At 44.7% G+C, this 16,257-nt stretch overlaps 1 protein-coding gene across 1 annotated transcript; it reads right to left on the reverse strand.

Moving 5' to 3' along the window:
- Window positions 1-7,639: 7,639 nt before the first annotated feature.
- Window positions 7,640-8,611, reverse strand: LOC112124355 (putative olfactory receptor 52P1). Its single transcript, XM_024222870.1, has one exon. It carries the CDS (start codon window positions 8,609-8,611, stop codon window positions 7,640-7,642), a length of 972 nt encoding a protein of 323 aa, XP_024078638.1.
- Between the last annotated feature and the right edge of the window lie 7,646 nt (window positions 8,612-16,257).

The raw sequence follows: 16,257 nt of genomic DNA on the forward strand, positions 1-16,257 counted from the left end.
CCAAGAAGTCCAACAGCATATTGGCCTGCATTAGTAGGAGCATTGCCAGCAGATTGAGGGGTGTGGACTGCATCCTCAGCAAGTTTGCAGATGACACTAAACTGGGAGGAGTGGTAGATACACTGGAGGGAGGGATCGGATACAGAGGGACTTAGACAAATTAGAGGATTGGGCCAAAAAAATCTGATGAGGTTCAACAAGGACAAGTGCAGAGTCCTACACTTAGGACAGAAGAATCCCATGTACTGCTACAGACAAGAGACTGAGTGGCTAGGAAGCAGTTCTGCAGAAAATGATGTAGGGGTTACAGTGGACGAGAAGCTGGATATGAGTCAACAGTGTGCCCTTGTTGCCAAAAGGCTAAGGGCATTTTGGTCTGTATAAGTAGGATCATTGCCAGCAGATCGAGGTATGTGATCGTTCCCCTATATTCAGCACTGGTGAGGCCTCACCTGGAGTATTGTGTCCAGTTTTGGTCCCCTGACTACAGAAGGGATGTAGACAAATTGGAGAGAGTCCATCGGAGGGCAACAAAAATGATTAGGGTGCTGGGGCACATGAACAAGGAGAAGCTGAGAGAACTGGAGTTATTTAGTCTGCAGAAGAGAAGAGTGAGGGTTATTTGATAGCAGCCTTCAGCTATCTGAAGGGGGGTTCCAAAGAGGATGGAGCTCGGCTGTTCTCAGTAGTGGCAGATGACAGAACAAGAAGCAATGATCTCAGGTTTTAGTGGGGGAGGTCTTGATTGGATATTAGGAAACGCTATTTCACTGGGAGGGTGGTGAAGCACTGGAATGGGTTACCTAGGGAGGCAGTGGAATCTCCATCCTTAGAGGTTTTTACGGCCTGGCTTGACAAAACCCTGGCTGGGATAATTTAGTTGGTGTTGGTCCTGCTTTGAGCAGGGGATTGGACTAGATAACTTCCTGAGGTCTCTTCCAACCCCTGATATTCTATGATTCTACTCTAAGTACTAAAATGTCTTGTAATATCCCCATGTAAATGGGACAGACAAAGACACAAATTTTCTTATTCTAGTGTCCCTATTTCCCATTCTCTCCTTCTTTGGACTTTGTGCCATTTAATCACTATGGCATTTGCATGCCTCTGCTCTTTGGTTGATGTCTGGCTCCAATACCTGGCTCAGCTGTGGGACTCCTGATGCTGCTGTGTCTGCTGATGCTGGAGTAACTCAGCTACAGGTGCTGGAACACGACGGGCCAGGGGGCCAGGGCCCACTGTTAAATGTGGTTCTGTTTTTCACTTGTGCATGGCAGGCAGTAAGGGCTGCGAAGGTTTGGGGAGTAATACTGCTGCTTTGTATAGGTCTGTGTCTCTGGATTGTAGCAGTTTTGGAACAGCATTTACCATGTCCAGAATCTTTCTTTGGAGCAAAATGTGAAAAACAAAACTCAAATTTTCCATTGATTTCTTTAACGCTGAAGGTTCGTAAACTTGAAAGGCCATTTTGGTCAGGAGAATTGTTTCTGTGGGTGCTTTGATTGAGTCTAAATAATGGATCTGAGAGGAAGGGATGATTCAGACTATTTGTTGATCAATTGTGTAGTCAGTTTCCTCACCAAGCTTTCATTTGTTATGACATATGTTCAAGAGGCCAAATAAACAAGGTCAGGTTTACTGCTCTAACCCCATAATAAAATAGTACAAAAAAAAGTTTTTATACAATACCAGTCTCTGTGAAGCCCTCTTGTGCAGTCATGTTACTTTCTCTTTATTTTTGGGGGAACTGACTAGAGAAGTGAACAAAAAACTGAATATGTTTTCCATAGGTCTGGAACAGACCGGTAACCGCAGGGTACACCGCAGGACATGGAAGTCAGAAGTTAGGCCAAGTTTCGGAGATGAGATAATCGAACATATTAACCTAGAGAGTAAGTGTACCCAAAGATTTATGTGGGTGAGGAAATAAGATTTGGGCATGGTAGGATGGGCCCTGATTAAGGAAGTGCCAGGATCCTATAATGAGGCAAACAACCTTGCAGGAAGGTGACTCTTTCCTATCTTCTATCAAGCTATCAGCTTAGCTTTGCAATACATGGTATGTCTACACTACGAAATGAGGTCGATTTTATAGAAGTCGATCTTTAGAAAGAGATTTTATACAGTCGATCGTGTATGTCCCCACTAAGTGCAGTAGGTCAGTGGAGTGCGTCCTCAATACCATGGCTAGCATCATATCATGGAGGGTGCACTGTGGATAGCTATCCCACAGTCCCCACTGCCCATTAAAATTCTGGGTTAAGCTCCCAATGCCTGATGGGGCAAAAACATTGCCGCGGGTGATTTTAGGTACATGTCGTCAGTCTCCCCTCCCTCCCTCCCTTCTTGAAAGCAATGGCAATCAATCATTTCAAGCCTTTTTTCCTTTGTTACCCATGCAGATGCCATAGCACGGCAAGCATGGAGCCCGCTCAGCTCAGCGCTGCTGTTATGAGCATTGTAAACACCTCGCACATTATCCTGCAGTATGTGCAGAGCCTGGCTAGGAGCCACCAGCCTGAGGACAATTGTGAGGAGGACATGGACACAGACGTTCCTGAGAGCACGGGATGTGGCAATTGGGACATCATGGCAGCAGTGGGGCAGGTTGATATAGTGGAACACCGATTCTGGGCCCAGCAAACAAGCACAGACTGGTGGAACCATATAGTGTTGCAGGAATGGGATTATACCCAGTGGCTGCAAAACTTTCGCATGAGTAAGGCCACTTTCATGGAACTTTGTGAGTTGCTTTCCCGCACCTTGAAGCACAGGAGTACCAAGATGAGACCTGCCCTGACAGTTGAGAAGCGAGTGGTGATAGCCCTGTGGAATCCTGCAACGCCTGACTGCTACCGGTCAGTTGGGAATCAATTCGGAGTGGGCAAATCTACCATGGGGACTGCTGTGATTCATGTAGCCAAGGCAATCAGTGACCTTCTGCTAACAAGGGTAGTGACTCTGGGAAACTTGCAGGTCATAGTGGATGGCTTTGCTGCAATGGGGTTGCCTAGCTGTGGTGGGGCGATGGAATGTATATCACTATCTTGGCACCGGACCACCTTGTCAACCAGTACATAAACCGCAAGGGGTACTTCTCAATGGTACTGCAAGCACTGGGGGATCACAAGGGATGTTTCACCGACATCAACGTGAGATGGTACGGAAAGGTGCATGACGCTCGCATCTTTAGGAACTCCGGGCTGTTTGAAAAGCTGCAAGAACGGACTTTCTTCCCAGACCAGAAAATTACCGTTAGGGATGTTGAAATGCCAATAGGTATCCTTGGGGACCCAGCCTACCCCTTGCTCCCATGGCTCATGAAGCCATACACAGGCAGCCTGGACAGTAGTAAGGAGCAGTTCAACTATAGGCTGAGCAAATGCAGAATGGTGGAAGAATTTGCTTTTGGACGTTTGAAACCTTCCCAGCCAGTGCTTTATCAAGCCGGTCTGGAACAAAACCTGTAAGGATGGAGATTCAACCATCTCCCTAGGAAACAAAGCGGGAGATTCTGCCTTCCCTCAGCTCATCTCCCCTGGAATGGCCGGTGGCAGGTCTGCTCTCCTCCCTGGTCTGCCACAAAAGGAGCTGCTCCCCGGCCTTTTTGCTTTTCCCAAGCACTTCTCTTCAGACTGCCCCATTTTCCTGATAATTTAATTGCTAAATGTTTGGCTTCTTTGAACCCCATTTGAAATGTAGCTACAAGTTCAGTGGCTCTGGGAAGTAATACTGCTGCTTTGTATAGGTCTGTGTCTCTAGGTTGTAGCAGTTTTGAAACAGAATTTACCGTTTCCAGAATCTTTCTTTTGAGCACAATGAGAAAAACAAAACTAACCTGAGAGGAAGTGTGAGCATGTTGACCTGTTTGTCAGCCTGAGATAAAATTGTGGGTTTGACTTTTTGATACTCTTATATCTTATTCTAATAGATGTAAAACAGTGTCTTTCTCCTAGGTTTACATCTTCCCACAAGCAGACTGGGCGAGAAGACAGAAGAGAGGGAAATAAAGTGTTACTGGGAATGGTGGGAATGTCATATAGAAGCGCACACTCGAAGACTCTCTGAAATCTCCAGACAAGGTCAAGCAACCAGTTAGGAGGAGCAAGGAAGACTCGGGGTGGGGAGGGATAAGAAACACTAAATGCCAAAGAAAAGCTTGGCCTTGGCCAGAACACAACCTTACTCCTGACACCTCCCATGGGGTACAAAAGAGGTGGGACGAAGACCACATATCATGAATCTCCAGAACGGAACAGGATCATAAGTTGTAAAGGGTGTGACTAGGGGTGTGCAGTACACGTATATTTGGGCCTGCAAAGGAGGAGGAGGCAGGAATGGGGAATGGGAAAGGAGACTGTGGAATAGGAATTGGGAGTTGGGAACAGAGAAATGGGCAACGCGGACACGGGGTCAAGGCTCTCTGGTGTCAGCACTGGGAAGGGGGACACAGGGTAAAGGCTCTGCAGCATCATTGCTGGGAAGGGAACCCTGGGGAACAGACTCTATTGGTGCATAGATATAAGCCCGACTGGTGTGAAGGGCTTTGGAATATGCTGGCTTGGAAACTAACCCCAATAAGCATCGTATTGTCTACATTCCGGACGTCTGGTCTGCTCTTGTTCTGTGTGACAAGAACCAGGGGAGAGGGTGTTCATTAAAAAGGAACTGTAAGAAAAATAAGGAAGACATGGGAAAGGTTCAAGGAAACAAGGAACCTCGCTCGGTGGGCACGGGGATATCACAAACAGCTGTCTCTGGGATGTAAGCAAAGCTCACTGTCATTTCCTCATATGTCCCAAGCCTCCTGCGAGACCCTGGTTGTGCTGCGGTGATCGCATGGGTCAGACACATCCTCTCACAGTTGCCACACAGCTTCAGGCTGTAGGTGGCAGGACCCTTGTCCCCAGCATTTGCCCTCCCATCAGATTCATGTCCCCCCTTCTGAGTCCAGCCTTCAAGGCCTTCTTCTCTGGTGACGTCACCCAAAGTAGCCCATCTACTTCTTGAAACAAAGGGTTTCTTTTAATTAACACATTGGTCTATACATCAAATAACAAATGGGCACTTTCTTTAGATACCTAGTAAAGAGTTGATTTGAAAAAAAAGCTTCACGACCCAGTAGGTGTTTGTCCACATTAGCAACAAAGCTATGAGATGACAATTAAATTCAAAATCAAAACCCCAGTACTGGTACTTGTATCCCGATTGAGTGTTGGCAGGCATTTCAAACAAAAAATGGTAAATAGTGGTGTTAAAAATAGGTCAGAAGTCGCCCAAAACAATCAGTGCAATCATTTCTTACATTGGTGCAACTCTTCACAACAGATTTGGCGTCATTGCATCTATGCGCTAACAGGAACAATGTATTCTAAAAGTTCCTCTTCCATCTTGCTGCACAGTTTTGTTTTTATCAGGTTCATCTGAGAAAACAGACTGTCAACTGTAGCATTGCGAAAAGGTACCAACCACAATGCAAGAGCAAACAACACAAGTTCACTGAAAGCTTTGCCCACTGCGGCATCCATGTGTTTGAGACCTTCAACCTAAAAGTGCTCTACTTTTTATTCAGCGTATGAGACCAGAAACCATAGGCAAAACTCTCCACCACTGCTCCAACTGTCCAATGTCTCAAAGCAGTGGCAATAGTGAGATATCAGACAATCTAGGTGGTGAAGGATTTAGTATTGCAAGCAATTTAATCACCTGGATACTTCATGGCAATCTCTGTTTCATGTGTTTCACAAATTCCAAGATAAAATTTTGACACCTACTTTTGATATTTTTGACAAGGGAAATGGTTAGTGTGTGTTTGGAAACTTCCAGCTGAAAGCGGTAAGCTATTTGACTCCAAGGTGATGGTGTAGTTTAACACAGTAAGTCTGTAACCCAGGGGTTTCAGAACTTCCAGCAGCAGCAATGTAAGTATTCTACTAGGGGTAGGAGTAATAAACAGCAGGTTCGCAGTGGCCAGTTGGTCATGCACTGGGAAGAAAGGGTGTCAGGAAAAAGGTCTCTCAAGATGGATTCAGAGGACTGCTGTGAAGTGGAATATATTAGCCAATCTTTTATAACTTCTACAAAACACAGAGGTCATAGTGACTGTGACGGGTTGGATCACAGAAACCCCCTTGGGAGCTGCCACCCGATGTGCCAAGACTACCCCTGCTTCTGTTTTCCCTGCCAGTTCAGGACTCCAGCACCCCGTCTTGCTGAGTCAGACACTCCTGTCTGGCTCTAACACAGACCAAGGGTCTGAATCACTTGTCCCAAAGCTGCAAGGTTACCCAAAAACAGCTCACAGGAGTGTGCTTGTCTTTAGCACTCAGATGCCCAACTCCCAATGGGGTCTAAACCCAGATAAATCCGTTTTACCCTGCATAAAGCTTATGCAGGGCAAACTCATAAATTGTTCGCCCTCTATAACACTGATAGAGAGATATGCACAGCTGTTTGCTCCCCCAAGTATTAATACATACTCTGAGTAAATTACTAAATAAAAAGTGATTTTATTAAATACAGACAGTAGGATTTAAGTGGTTCCAAGTAGTAACAGACAGAACAAAGTAAGTCACAAGCAAAATAAAATAAAATGCGCAAATCTATGCCTAATCAAACTAAATACAGATAAGTTCCTCACCAGTTCCAGAATGCTCCCTTTCACAGGCTAATCTCCCTTTAGCCTGGGTCCAGCAATCTCTCACAACCCCTGTAGTTACTGTCTTTTGTTTCGGTTTCTTTCAAGCATCCTGGGGGGGTGGAGAGGCTCCTTCTTTAGCCAGCTGAAGACAACATGGAGGGGTCTCCCCCAGGGTTAAATAGACTCTCTCTTGTGGGAGAAGACCCCCCTCCTCCCTCCTATGCAAAGTCCAGCTCCAAGATGGAGTTCTGGAGTTACCTGGGCAAGTCACATGTCCCTGCATGACTCAGTCTTTACAGGCTGAAGCCATTGCCCACATGGAATCTTGCATGTCTCCAGGAAGACTTCTTATGTGGATTGGAGCATTCCAAGATGCATTGTTCCCTGATCAGGTACTTAACCTGGCGAATTCCTTCCTAAAGAAGCTGACCAAATGCCTCCCAAAGCTTACTTAGAAACCAAGCAAACATGCAGACCATATTCTTAACCTCAAGTAGAAAATGATATATATATGTACAAATACGATGAATAGATATAGTAGACCATAACCTTTACGGAGATATGTTACCTGGCACAGGCAGCACCAAACATATTCCAGTTATGTCATACATACATTTATAAGCACCCCCTCCCCATAAAGCCTTATGGGGTACACTGTCACAGTGACCCTACCTGGATCGTCACTTTTACTAACTGTCAATACACTTCTAATATCAGAGGTTTCCAGGTTCAAGATTTTCATCCATTTATCTTCTCTCATTCTCACTAATTTATTTGTCTGTCCACTCTTCCCATTGCAATTACCAGAAACTGCCTGCTAGATTTTGACCTTGCATCTAAAAGACTGCTTTCTAATCAACACTTAACTATGTGGTGTTCTATTTTATTAATTCATTGTGGCCACTGAACATCATATGGTTGTAATTAGCTTGATCACATTCTGGGGTAACCACCCCTCAAATCCAGGGTAACATAGTGCAGTTCCAAAACCCTCTTTTGTCATGTGGGTTTAAAGTCAGTCGCATGAGGTGAGTGAATTCTGCAGATGTATTTGACCACTTTGTCACGAAGCTCTTTGGTTTTGACCCCATAAATGATAGGGTTGAGCATGGGTGGAATGAGGTAAGTGACATTCGATAAGATGATGTGAACGTGCGGAGGGATGCCCTGACCAAACCTGTGTGTCAGACTGGAAAACAGTCCAAGAGGATAAGCAATGAGGATCACACAGATGTGGGCTGAGCAGGTGTTGAGGGCTTTGTGGTTGGCTTTCTTGGAGGAGATTCTGAGGACGGCCCTGATAATCAGACCATAGGACAGGCCAATGAGCGTCACGTCTAATCCAATGAGTATAAACACCATCCCCAAGCCGTACAGTCTGCTGACTGTGACGTCCCCACATGACATCTTAGCCACAGCCATATGGTCGCAGTACGTGTGGGGGATAATGCGGTTGGCACAGAATGGCTGCCTTATCAGAAGCAGGGGCATAGGCAGAATGAAGAGAGCAGCTCTTATCAAACCCACTAGCCCTAGCTTAGCTATTCGTGCGTTGGTGAGGATGGTGGCGTATCTCAGAGGGTTACATATGGCAACGTAGCGATCAAAGGCCATTGTCACTAGGATGGCTGAGTGCACATTAGAAAGTGCATGAAAGAAGAACATCTGGGTGAGGCAGCCCTTCAAAGTAATGCTTTTCAAATTGAACCAAAATATACACAGTGCCTTTGGCATGAAGGAGGTAGATGTGGTGATGTCTGTGAGCGCCAGCATGCAGAGCAACAGGTACATCGGCTTGTGCAGGGACTTCTCTTTGCCTACCACAAACAGAACTGTGAAATTTCCCAACAGGGCAATAAAGTAGACTGTAGAGAAAGGGATGGAAATCCAGATGTGGTCAGATTCCAGGCCAGGGATGCCGGTTAGGATGAACATTGAAGAGTCAGAGGGGGTGAAGTTGAAATCTGCCATGAGGTGGCCGATGTGTCGATCAGGTTCAAAAATTTTCCAGGTTCCTGTGAAGGGAGAGAAGCACAGTGAGGGGGTTACACAGTTTATAACAAATAGTATGGTAACTATTTTATAGTTATTAACAATCTAGAAAGGGGGTTAACCAGTGAGTTGAAAAGATTTACAGATGGCACCATATTACAGTGGCCACAGTCAACTCCAGAAAATTCCTTAGTGTGAGCTAATCAAATCAGGTGAATGGGAGCATGCTGGCAGACGAACTTTGGTGTCATTAACTGCAATGTGTTTGCCCATTGGAGGGAAAAGCTTGAACTCCTCAAACAGCTAACAAGGTTCTAATTTAAATGTATGAGCCCAGGAGAGGGATCTGGGCATCATGGTACACAGCTCTGGGAAACCCTAACCACAGTGCAAGCACAGTCAGAAACTAAGCAAAACACTGGGATTCAGGAGGAGTGGGGTGGGAAATTGTGCAGAAAATACAATGCCATGAGATCAGTCAAGTCAATATTTCATGCTCCTCTGGACTCCTCTGTGCAGTACTGGGCACTCTTCTCACACAGGATATTGCAGAGCTAGAGGGTTGAAGCAAGGGCAACGTGAATCCTTAAGGGCACTGGGAAACTCTCATACAGAGAGAGTTTGAAAACACTGGGATTGTTACCCTACAAAGGAGATGAATTAAACGGGACATGAGGAAAGTCTGTAAAATATACTGACTGGTACAGATTACATCAAGAATTTGATTCCCCTGTCTTACAACACAAGATCAAGAGGGCATTCAGCTATACTAAAATTTGCCAAATTCAAACTTTAAAATGCTGACTAGCAGATAAGTAGTTGAGGCCATGAGTTAAGCAAGAATCAGGAAGAATTTGGACATTGACATGGCTAGTGAGACTATACAGTTATAATACTTACAGCTAAATAAATATTTTGGAAAGCCTATACCCCCATGTGTGTCAGGGCACAAGCCAATCTCTGGGCGATCGGCATCAGGGTGACAGTATCATTGCGGTCATGTCACTCCTCACCCCCCATCAGTCTACTGCTTGGTTTCTTCTGCAGCACCTGTGGCTGTCACCTGGTGTCTATGGATGTAACAAGAGAAGCCCTACTGGTGCCTGCCTTGGCATTTGCCACTCCTGTGTGATATATCTCACCGGTGAGACACATACACTGATTACCCCTCAGCGAAGGGTGCAGCTGTTACAGCAGGCACCTCACCCCCTGTGACATTATTGACATAATCTCTAAACCTATAGATCACTGTTACAACTGATTAACCCCTTACAGGTAAAATGATTCTGTACCTCTGTCTGTACCTCTGGCCAGGAGGGATTTTATGTTACTACATACATAAAGGTTGTTACCCTTCCCATTATATTTATGACAGCCCAGCTGGAGAAAGAAGCTAAGGAAAGGAGCGCTGAATTGGAAAAAGGAGCTGCTACAAGAGAAGAAAGAGCTCATAAGGGGCGTCTAGAGCTCCTGGCTGCTGAGGAGAAAGCTCGACAGATGCAACAGGAGACTCACAAGATGGAACAGGAGATGGCCAGTCTTCAGCTCCAAGTGAAAAAAACAAGGGAAGAACAGCTGGAATTGTATCCTCTTGAAAGTCCAGTTTCTAACAATATTGGTATGTTGTATAACTCAGAGAAGTTGTCTGGGAGTAACCAAATGTACCCCAACACAACTGCCTTTTAAGTAAATGCTGTTACTGTGAGTTCAGTAGAAGGTGACTCCATAAATTGTGCCAATGCTCTATATGGGACTGGTAATGAAAAATTCATAGAGAGTGTAAAAGTCAATGGTAAAAGTGGTTTAGGGCAAATTATGGCTTCTAACATCACTCTTGTTAAAGCAGATTTTGTCAAAGAGGAAGATCACTTACCAAATCAGGGTGTGAATGTTCTAGTCCTCTATGAGTTCACTGTAAGTGTGCCTTTAGCCAGAATCCACCAGTTATAGCTGGTGTAAGAAAGTTATTGCCTAAGGATCTTTTGATTGGGGAAAATATTAAAGCTTTGTTCAGTCCAGGTAACCAGTCACAGGGAAGGAATGATCTTAAACCTGTGTCTATTATGGGCAATCATTTAATTGGGGAAGGTTTCTCCAAATGTTTGTCTAAGAAAAAGAGCTGTTTGTCTATAAATGAAGTTTCTGATTCTCTGTCTAATGTCTCAGAGTGAATCTGGTATTAGGTAAAGAGCAGAAAGATCTCATTGGTCAGAAAATGTTTCTCATGAACAGATTAAAGTGGATGGTCAGGTTAAATCCCTAACTAAGGGGGGGGGGGGAATGCTAGATTTTTGAAGGGTGAAATATTGTTGGCTAGTACAGCTTATAAAAGTGAACCTGAAAAGGGTAACTGTGATTTGCTGGAAGTAGCTCAGTGTAGTGAGAAGAGCACCACTTTGTCTGTTGGGAATGGCAATGTTCCTGTTAAGGAAAGTTTGGATAAGCCTAGGCAGCCTGGTGAGCTGATTGGTTTGTCTAATCAGCAGTTTGGGAAGACAAGGATAGTGGAAGATGAGTGTCCCTATACCTTACCTGTTTCCTGTGTGGAGAATTGTGACAGTAAAGGAAATGTACTTGTGTCTGTTGGGGGTAATGACTTGCCTATGGAAGGAGCTACCCCATCTCCAAACTGTAGTCTGTGAACAGCCCTGTGTGTATCTAGGTTGCATCCAGTCTTAGCAAAATCCCAAAGCCCAGTCAATTCTGGTGCTTGTATGTTGCCTGTTGCTAGTGTGTTGTTTGAAAAGGGTGTAGCAATTCTGTCTAATCAGGGTGATACCCTAGCCGGGGAATAAGGAGAGAATAAAGGTGATTTAATTGTGTTTGATAACTTGTAGCAAGAAGGAAAAGATTCCTGAATGTGTGTGTGGCAAAGGGAAGGAGAAAGCTTCTAACCTTTTATCTAGTGAGTCTATGAGTTTGCCTGAAAGGGGTTTGCATAGAAATCTCCCTGATGGGCTAAAGGTGATCATGGGTGTGAATAAGACCCAGAAAGAGTCTGTTGTTGCTCAGGAAAGTGTTCATTTACAGCAAACCCTAGGTGACGAGGGGATGGACAAAATTTCTGTGAGGGGTGAATTGTTGCTTACAGAAGTTCCTGGAGAAAGAAATCCTCATGGTAATCTGTGCAAGCAGTTTGCTGTAGCTGAAGGGGATGTAAGTGATTCAATTAAGGAAGTTTTGGTTCCTAACAGACAGAAATGTTCTGTGGTGAATAGATACACTGACTTTCCTTTTGAAAGATGCAGTGTGGATAGCTTCAAAAAGGTCGCAGATGAAGTAAAAGCTGTTAAAAACCTTGAACAGCCTTATAGCCAAGTATCTGTGTTTGGCCAGCTTGTTGGGGAGACAAGGTTGTTGAGAGAGGAATATCTCCATGCTGATTCTTTGAGTGAACAAGTATCAGAGGGGTAGCCGTGTTAGTCTGAATCTGTAAAAAGCAACAGAGGGTCCTGTGGCACTTTTAAGACTAACAGAAGTATTGGGAGCATAAGCTTTCGTGGGTAAGAACCTCACTTCTTCAGATGCTAGGGTGAACAGTCTGTGTCTCAGGTTCAGAGGGAAGACTGGGTAGCTGGATCTGCAGAGCAGAACGGCTTGGTAGTTAATCTCTTGAGAATGCAGGGGAGGGCAGGTATACTCTTACCTCCAGACACTTTGGACATAACTTGTAGTCTCTCAGTGGACTTAAGATCTGATTCCATGTAGAAGCAAAGGTTGGTGAGGGAAAGACCACAGCACTTTGAATCTACCTTGTTAATGAAAATGAATGGTATCTTGTTAAAACAAAGTCCAGCCTTGGAATTGGTAGCAGTGAAGAATCTGAAAACTGGTGAAGTGGCTCCTGTCTGTGTTGATGCAAATTACCTGGCCGGTGGGGAGAAGAAAGACTTGCCAATAGCTGTTAGCAAAAAGAGCACAGCCAATCAGCCAGTGAATTCTGTTAAGCAAGAGAAATCAGAGTTTGATCCTTCAGGAAAAGGAGGAATATGAGAATTTAGGTTTGCAAAGGGAAGCCACAGGTTAACCCTAAAATGCCCAAACCCCAATGGTATTGAGCCAAAGGTGTGGCATGACAAAAATGATTGTAAATGGACACATGCAATGAATTTGTTATTGCTAATGGTAATTTTTGTATCTAATGTCTTGCTGTTACCAAGAACTGTAAAAATGTACAATATGCCTAAACTTTTGGAAAATCCCTTGAACACGTTGAAAGTGATACATAAAAACAAAAGTACTGTTAATATCTGTAAACAGTCTTGGAACTTGTCACAGAAAAATACACATTCCAAGACAAACGTGCTGTATGAAAAGAGAAACTAAGCACACTACCATATTACTTTCTCGGCTAAATGCCGAGATTCCTGTACTTTGAACAACATTAATATCTACATTGACTTCCTGTTAATTTGGTTTGAAACATTTGCCAGAGCTAGTATGGATAAAGTAGCTATGTTCTTGGCCAGATCACATGAAACATACAGGAACAGTACTGCAGGAGCAGATCCAATCAACTATTGTAGTAACCAAGTTTTACCTTGAATTTGTAAAGAGATTCAATCATGTTATTGAAAATGACTTTGATAAATGATTTCTGTTATACACTGGTACGGCTTCTAACCCAATACTAGTTGTAGTAAGACAGAACCAAGGGTGGGGAGCTTTTGGGATGCAGTCAGTGATATTTGTGTCATCCGTTCCTGCATCAATTTTGAGTTGGGGGTGTGAAGTTATTGACATAATCTCTAACTGTATAGATCACTGTAATAACAATGGTTATATATTTGCAGCAAATATTGTACAAAGGTTGTTGTGTGAGGTGTCTCTGGGAAGATTATGATTTGCTGGTTATAATTATTCTATACCCGGTATACGTGTATCATTTTTGTAGTTGAAGTTATGAATATTGGATCTATACTGTCTGTATTTCAAATTTATGCTATGCTTCTGGGTGACATCCCAGACAAATTGGTGTCCGCTCTGCCTAGCCTGCTTGATGGCCCATTCAGAACCATCAGCTATACAATTGACCCATTGAGAGAAGGCAGATACACCTTGTGACTCAGCAAGGTATAGAGGGAACTGCCCATGGAAGGAACTATGCCATGTGCTGGATAGTGTGTCCTTGGGACGAAGAATACAAAAACCACATAGCAAGAGACTATAAAAGGCTGATTCCTCATCTCCATCTTGTCTTCAATCCTGCTTCATACCTCTGGAGGGACTTTGTCATGAACAGAAGTTCTAAATATAGGACCGATGACCCATCCTAACTGTGGATGTACTCCAGAGATTTGATTTGAACAAGCGGCTTATTCTATCACTGCTACAAGCCTGAACCATGGACTTTTCCATTACTGTATGTAATTGATTCCATCTAACCAATTCTAGCTTCGCTATATCTTTTTCCTTTTATGAATAAAACTTTAGATTTTAGATTCTAAAGGATTGGCACCAGCGTGATATGTGGGTAAGATCTGATTTGTATATTGACCTGGGTCTGGGACCTTGGTCCTTTGGGATCTAAAGAACCTTTTTCCTTTTACTGGGGCATTGGATTTCATAACCATTCATCCCCATCATGAGTGGCACTGGTGGTGATACTAGGACACTGGAATGTCTAAGGGAATTGCTTGTGTGACTTGTGGTTAGCCAGTGGAATAAAACCGAAGTCTTCTCTGTTTGGCTGGTTTGGTTTGCCTTAGAGGTGGACAAACCCCAGCCTTGGGCTGTAACTGCCAGGCGTTAAGCAATGTGTCCTGAATTGACATTCTCGGTTGTGTCCTGTCAGAACTAGCATCGTTACACCCCTTGCAGAGGAAGAGTTGAGAGGAGCATGGGGTAGTTCTGAGATTGTCAGATCCAGAGATGACTGGGGAGGATGGAGCAGACATTGGCGACCAGCGTGCTATTTGAATCAGGGAAGCGTGGGATGAGGAAGGAGTACAGAGAGGGGGGTCAGAGTATAATGGGAGATTGAAAAAGGTGAGGGGCAAACTGTGATGGGTTTGTTCCGGGTGCCACCTGGAGCTGGGTTTCCACCGAGTCCTCTGACTCATCAGCCTGAGCTCCCTCTCTCAATGTGCTGTTGTGACCTGCTAAAGACCCGCTCCCAATCCTGCACCTCCACCAGCGTTGCCACAGGCAGGGGCACACCCAGCTGCAGTTACATGCAGGCTCTCTGGCCAGCCTCTGCGTGAACCAACAACAGAATGGTTACAGCCAAAATAACCACCAGCTCCCTAGCCTAGGACCCCAGAGCTGTACCGGCTTGACCTGGTCCAGACTCCAACCAGTATGAATTTCATTCCTGGTTTCCCCTCCCTCAATGTGGGGAGCACAGTGCACACTTTTGGTAACCAAAGATGATATTCCACCGCCCTCCCCAGACACTTCATTTAAAGACATACTGGGTTTAGATTAAAACATCAAACAAGTTTATCAGTTACACCTGGGGTTACTCATACACTCAGTTTTCCATACACAGGTTAGAAATCCCTTTGGCCAGGATCCAGCACTTCCCCTCATTCAGGCTTATTTCCTCAGGTGTTTAAATTAGTGGAGATATCTTATCTCCTAGAACTGGAAGGGACCTTGAAAAGTCATCGAGTCCAGCCCCCTGCCTTCACTAGCAGGACCAAGTACTGATTTTTGCCCCAGATCCCTAAGTGGTCCCCTCAAGAATTGAACTCACAACCCTGGGTTTAGCAGGCCAATGCTCAAACCACTGAGCTATCCCTCCCGTCCTCTTGTGTAGAGAGTGAAGAAGTAGCAATGATTTCACTCCCCCATTTGAGCTGTAGCATATAGCGGGAACCCTTTCTTTAAAAGCATTGTACTTTTCCCACAAACTGCTCTGGGAAGTAACTCCCCAAAATGGAGTGCAGAACTATGTGGCCTAGTCACATGCCCTTGTAGATTCATAGCATCTATTACTTATAAGCTGTCTGGAGCATTCTCAGGAAGCTTTCTAAGGCCTATTGTCTTCCCTATTGGCTCGTTTCCCTGAATAGGCCCTTCCCAAGCTGCTACCTAGACTGTCACATAAAGATCAATGGTTCTTTCTACTGGTTAAATGCCTGAAGTTACATAACAACAACAACAAGAATTAGAAATAAAACTGAGTAAACGTTGTGACACCCAGGCTGCAGTTCTGTGGCTTGCCAGGGCAAGGAGACCCATAGACCAGCACAAATGTACTCAGGGCCAGGAAGGTTCCCAGCACTGGTCTTGGACCAACAATTACAAAGAAAAATTTAATTTCAGCAGCACTGCCCACCTGACATGTATATACCGGCTCTCCCCAACACACTCAGCTCTGCTTATCTGTCCCTGTGTATCCACTGCCTGTCCCCACAACCCTCAGTGCTTCCCGATTCTCTGTGTGCACACCCTGCTTACCTCCACTACCCTCAGCACTGCCCAGGTTCCCATGTGCACCCAGCTTCCTTCATCCATAAAACCCAGTGCTGGCTACTTGTCCAGGTAGGTCTCCAACTCCCCACAACTTCCAGCCCTGATACACAGCTCTGCCATTCACCCAAAACCAGAAGCCAGACCCCACAGAAAAAAAAAAAAAAAGACCAGCATAGCTGGGTAATTAGAGGAGTGCAGCAGTTCCC

This window comes from Terrapene carolina, unplaced genomic scaffold (assembly GCF_002925995.2).
Source record: "Terrapene carolina triunguis isolate 2854851 unplaced genomic scaffold, T_m_triunguis-2.0 Scaffold27792, whole genome shotgun sequence".
Taxonomy (NCBI): domain Eukaryota; kingdom Metazoa; phylum Chordata; order Testudines; family Emydidae; genus Terrapene; species Terrapene triunguis.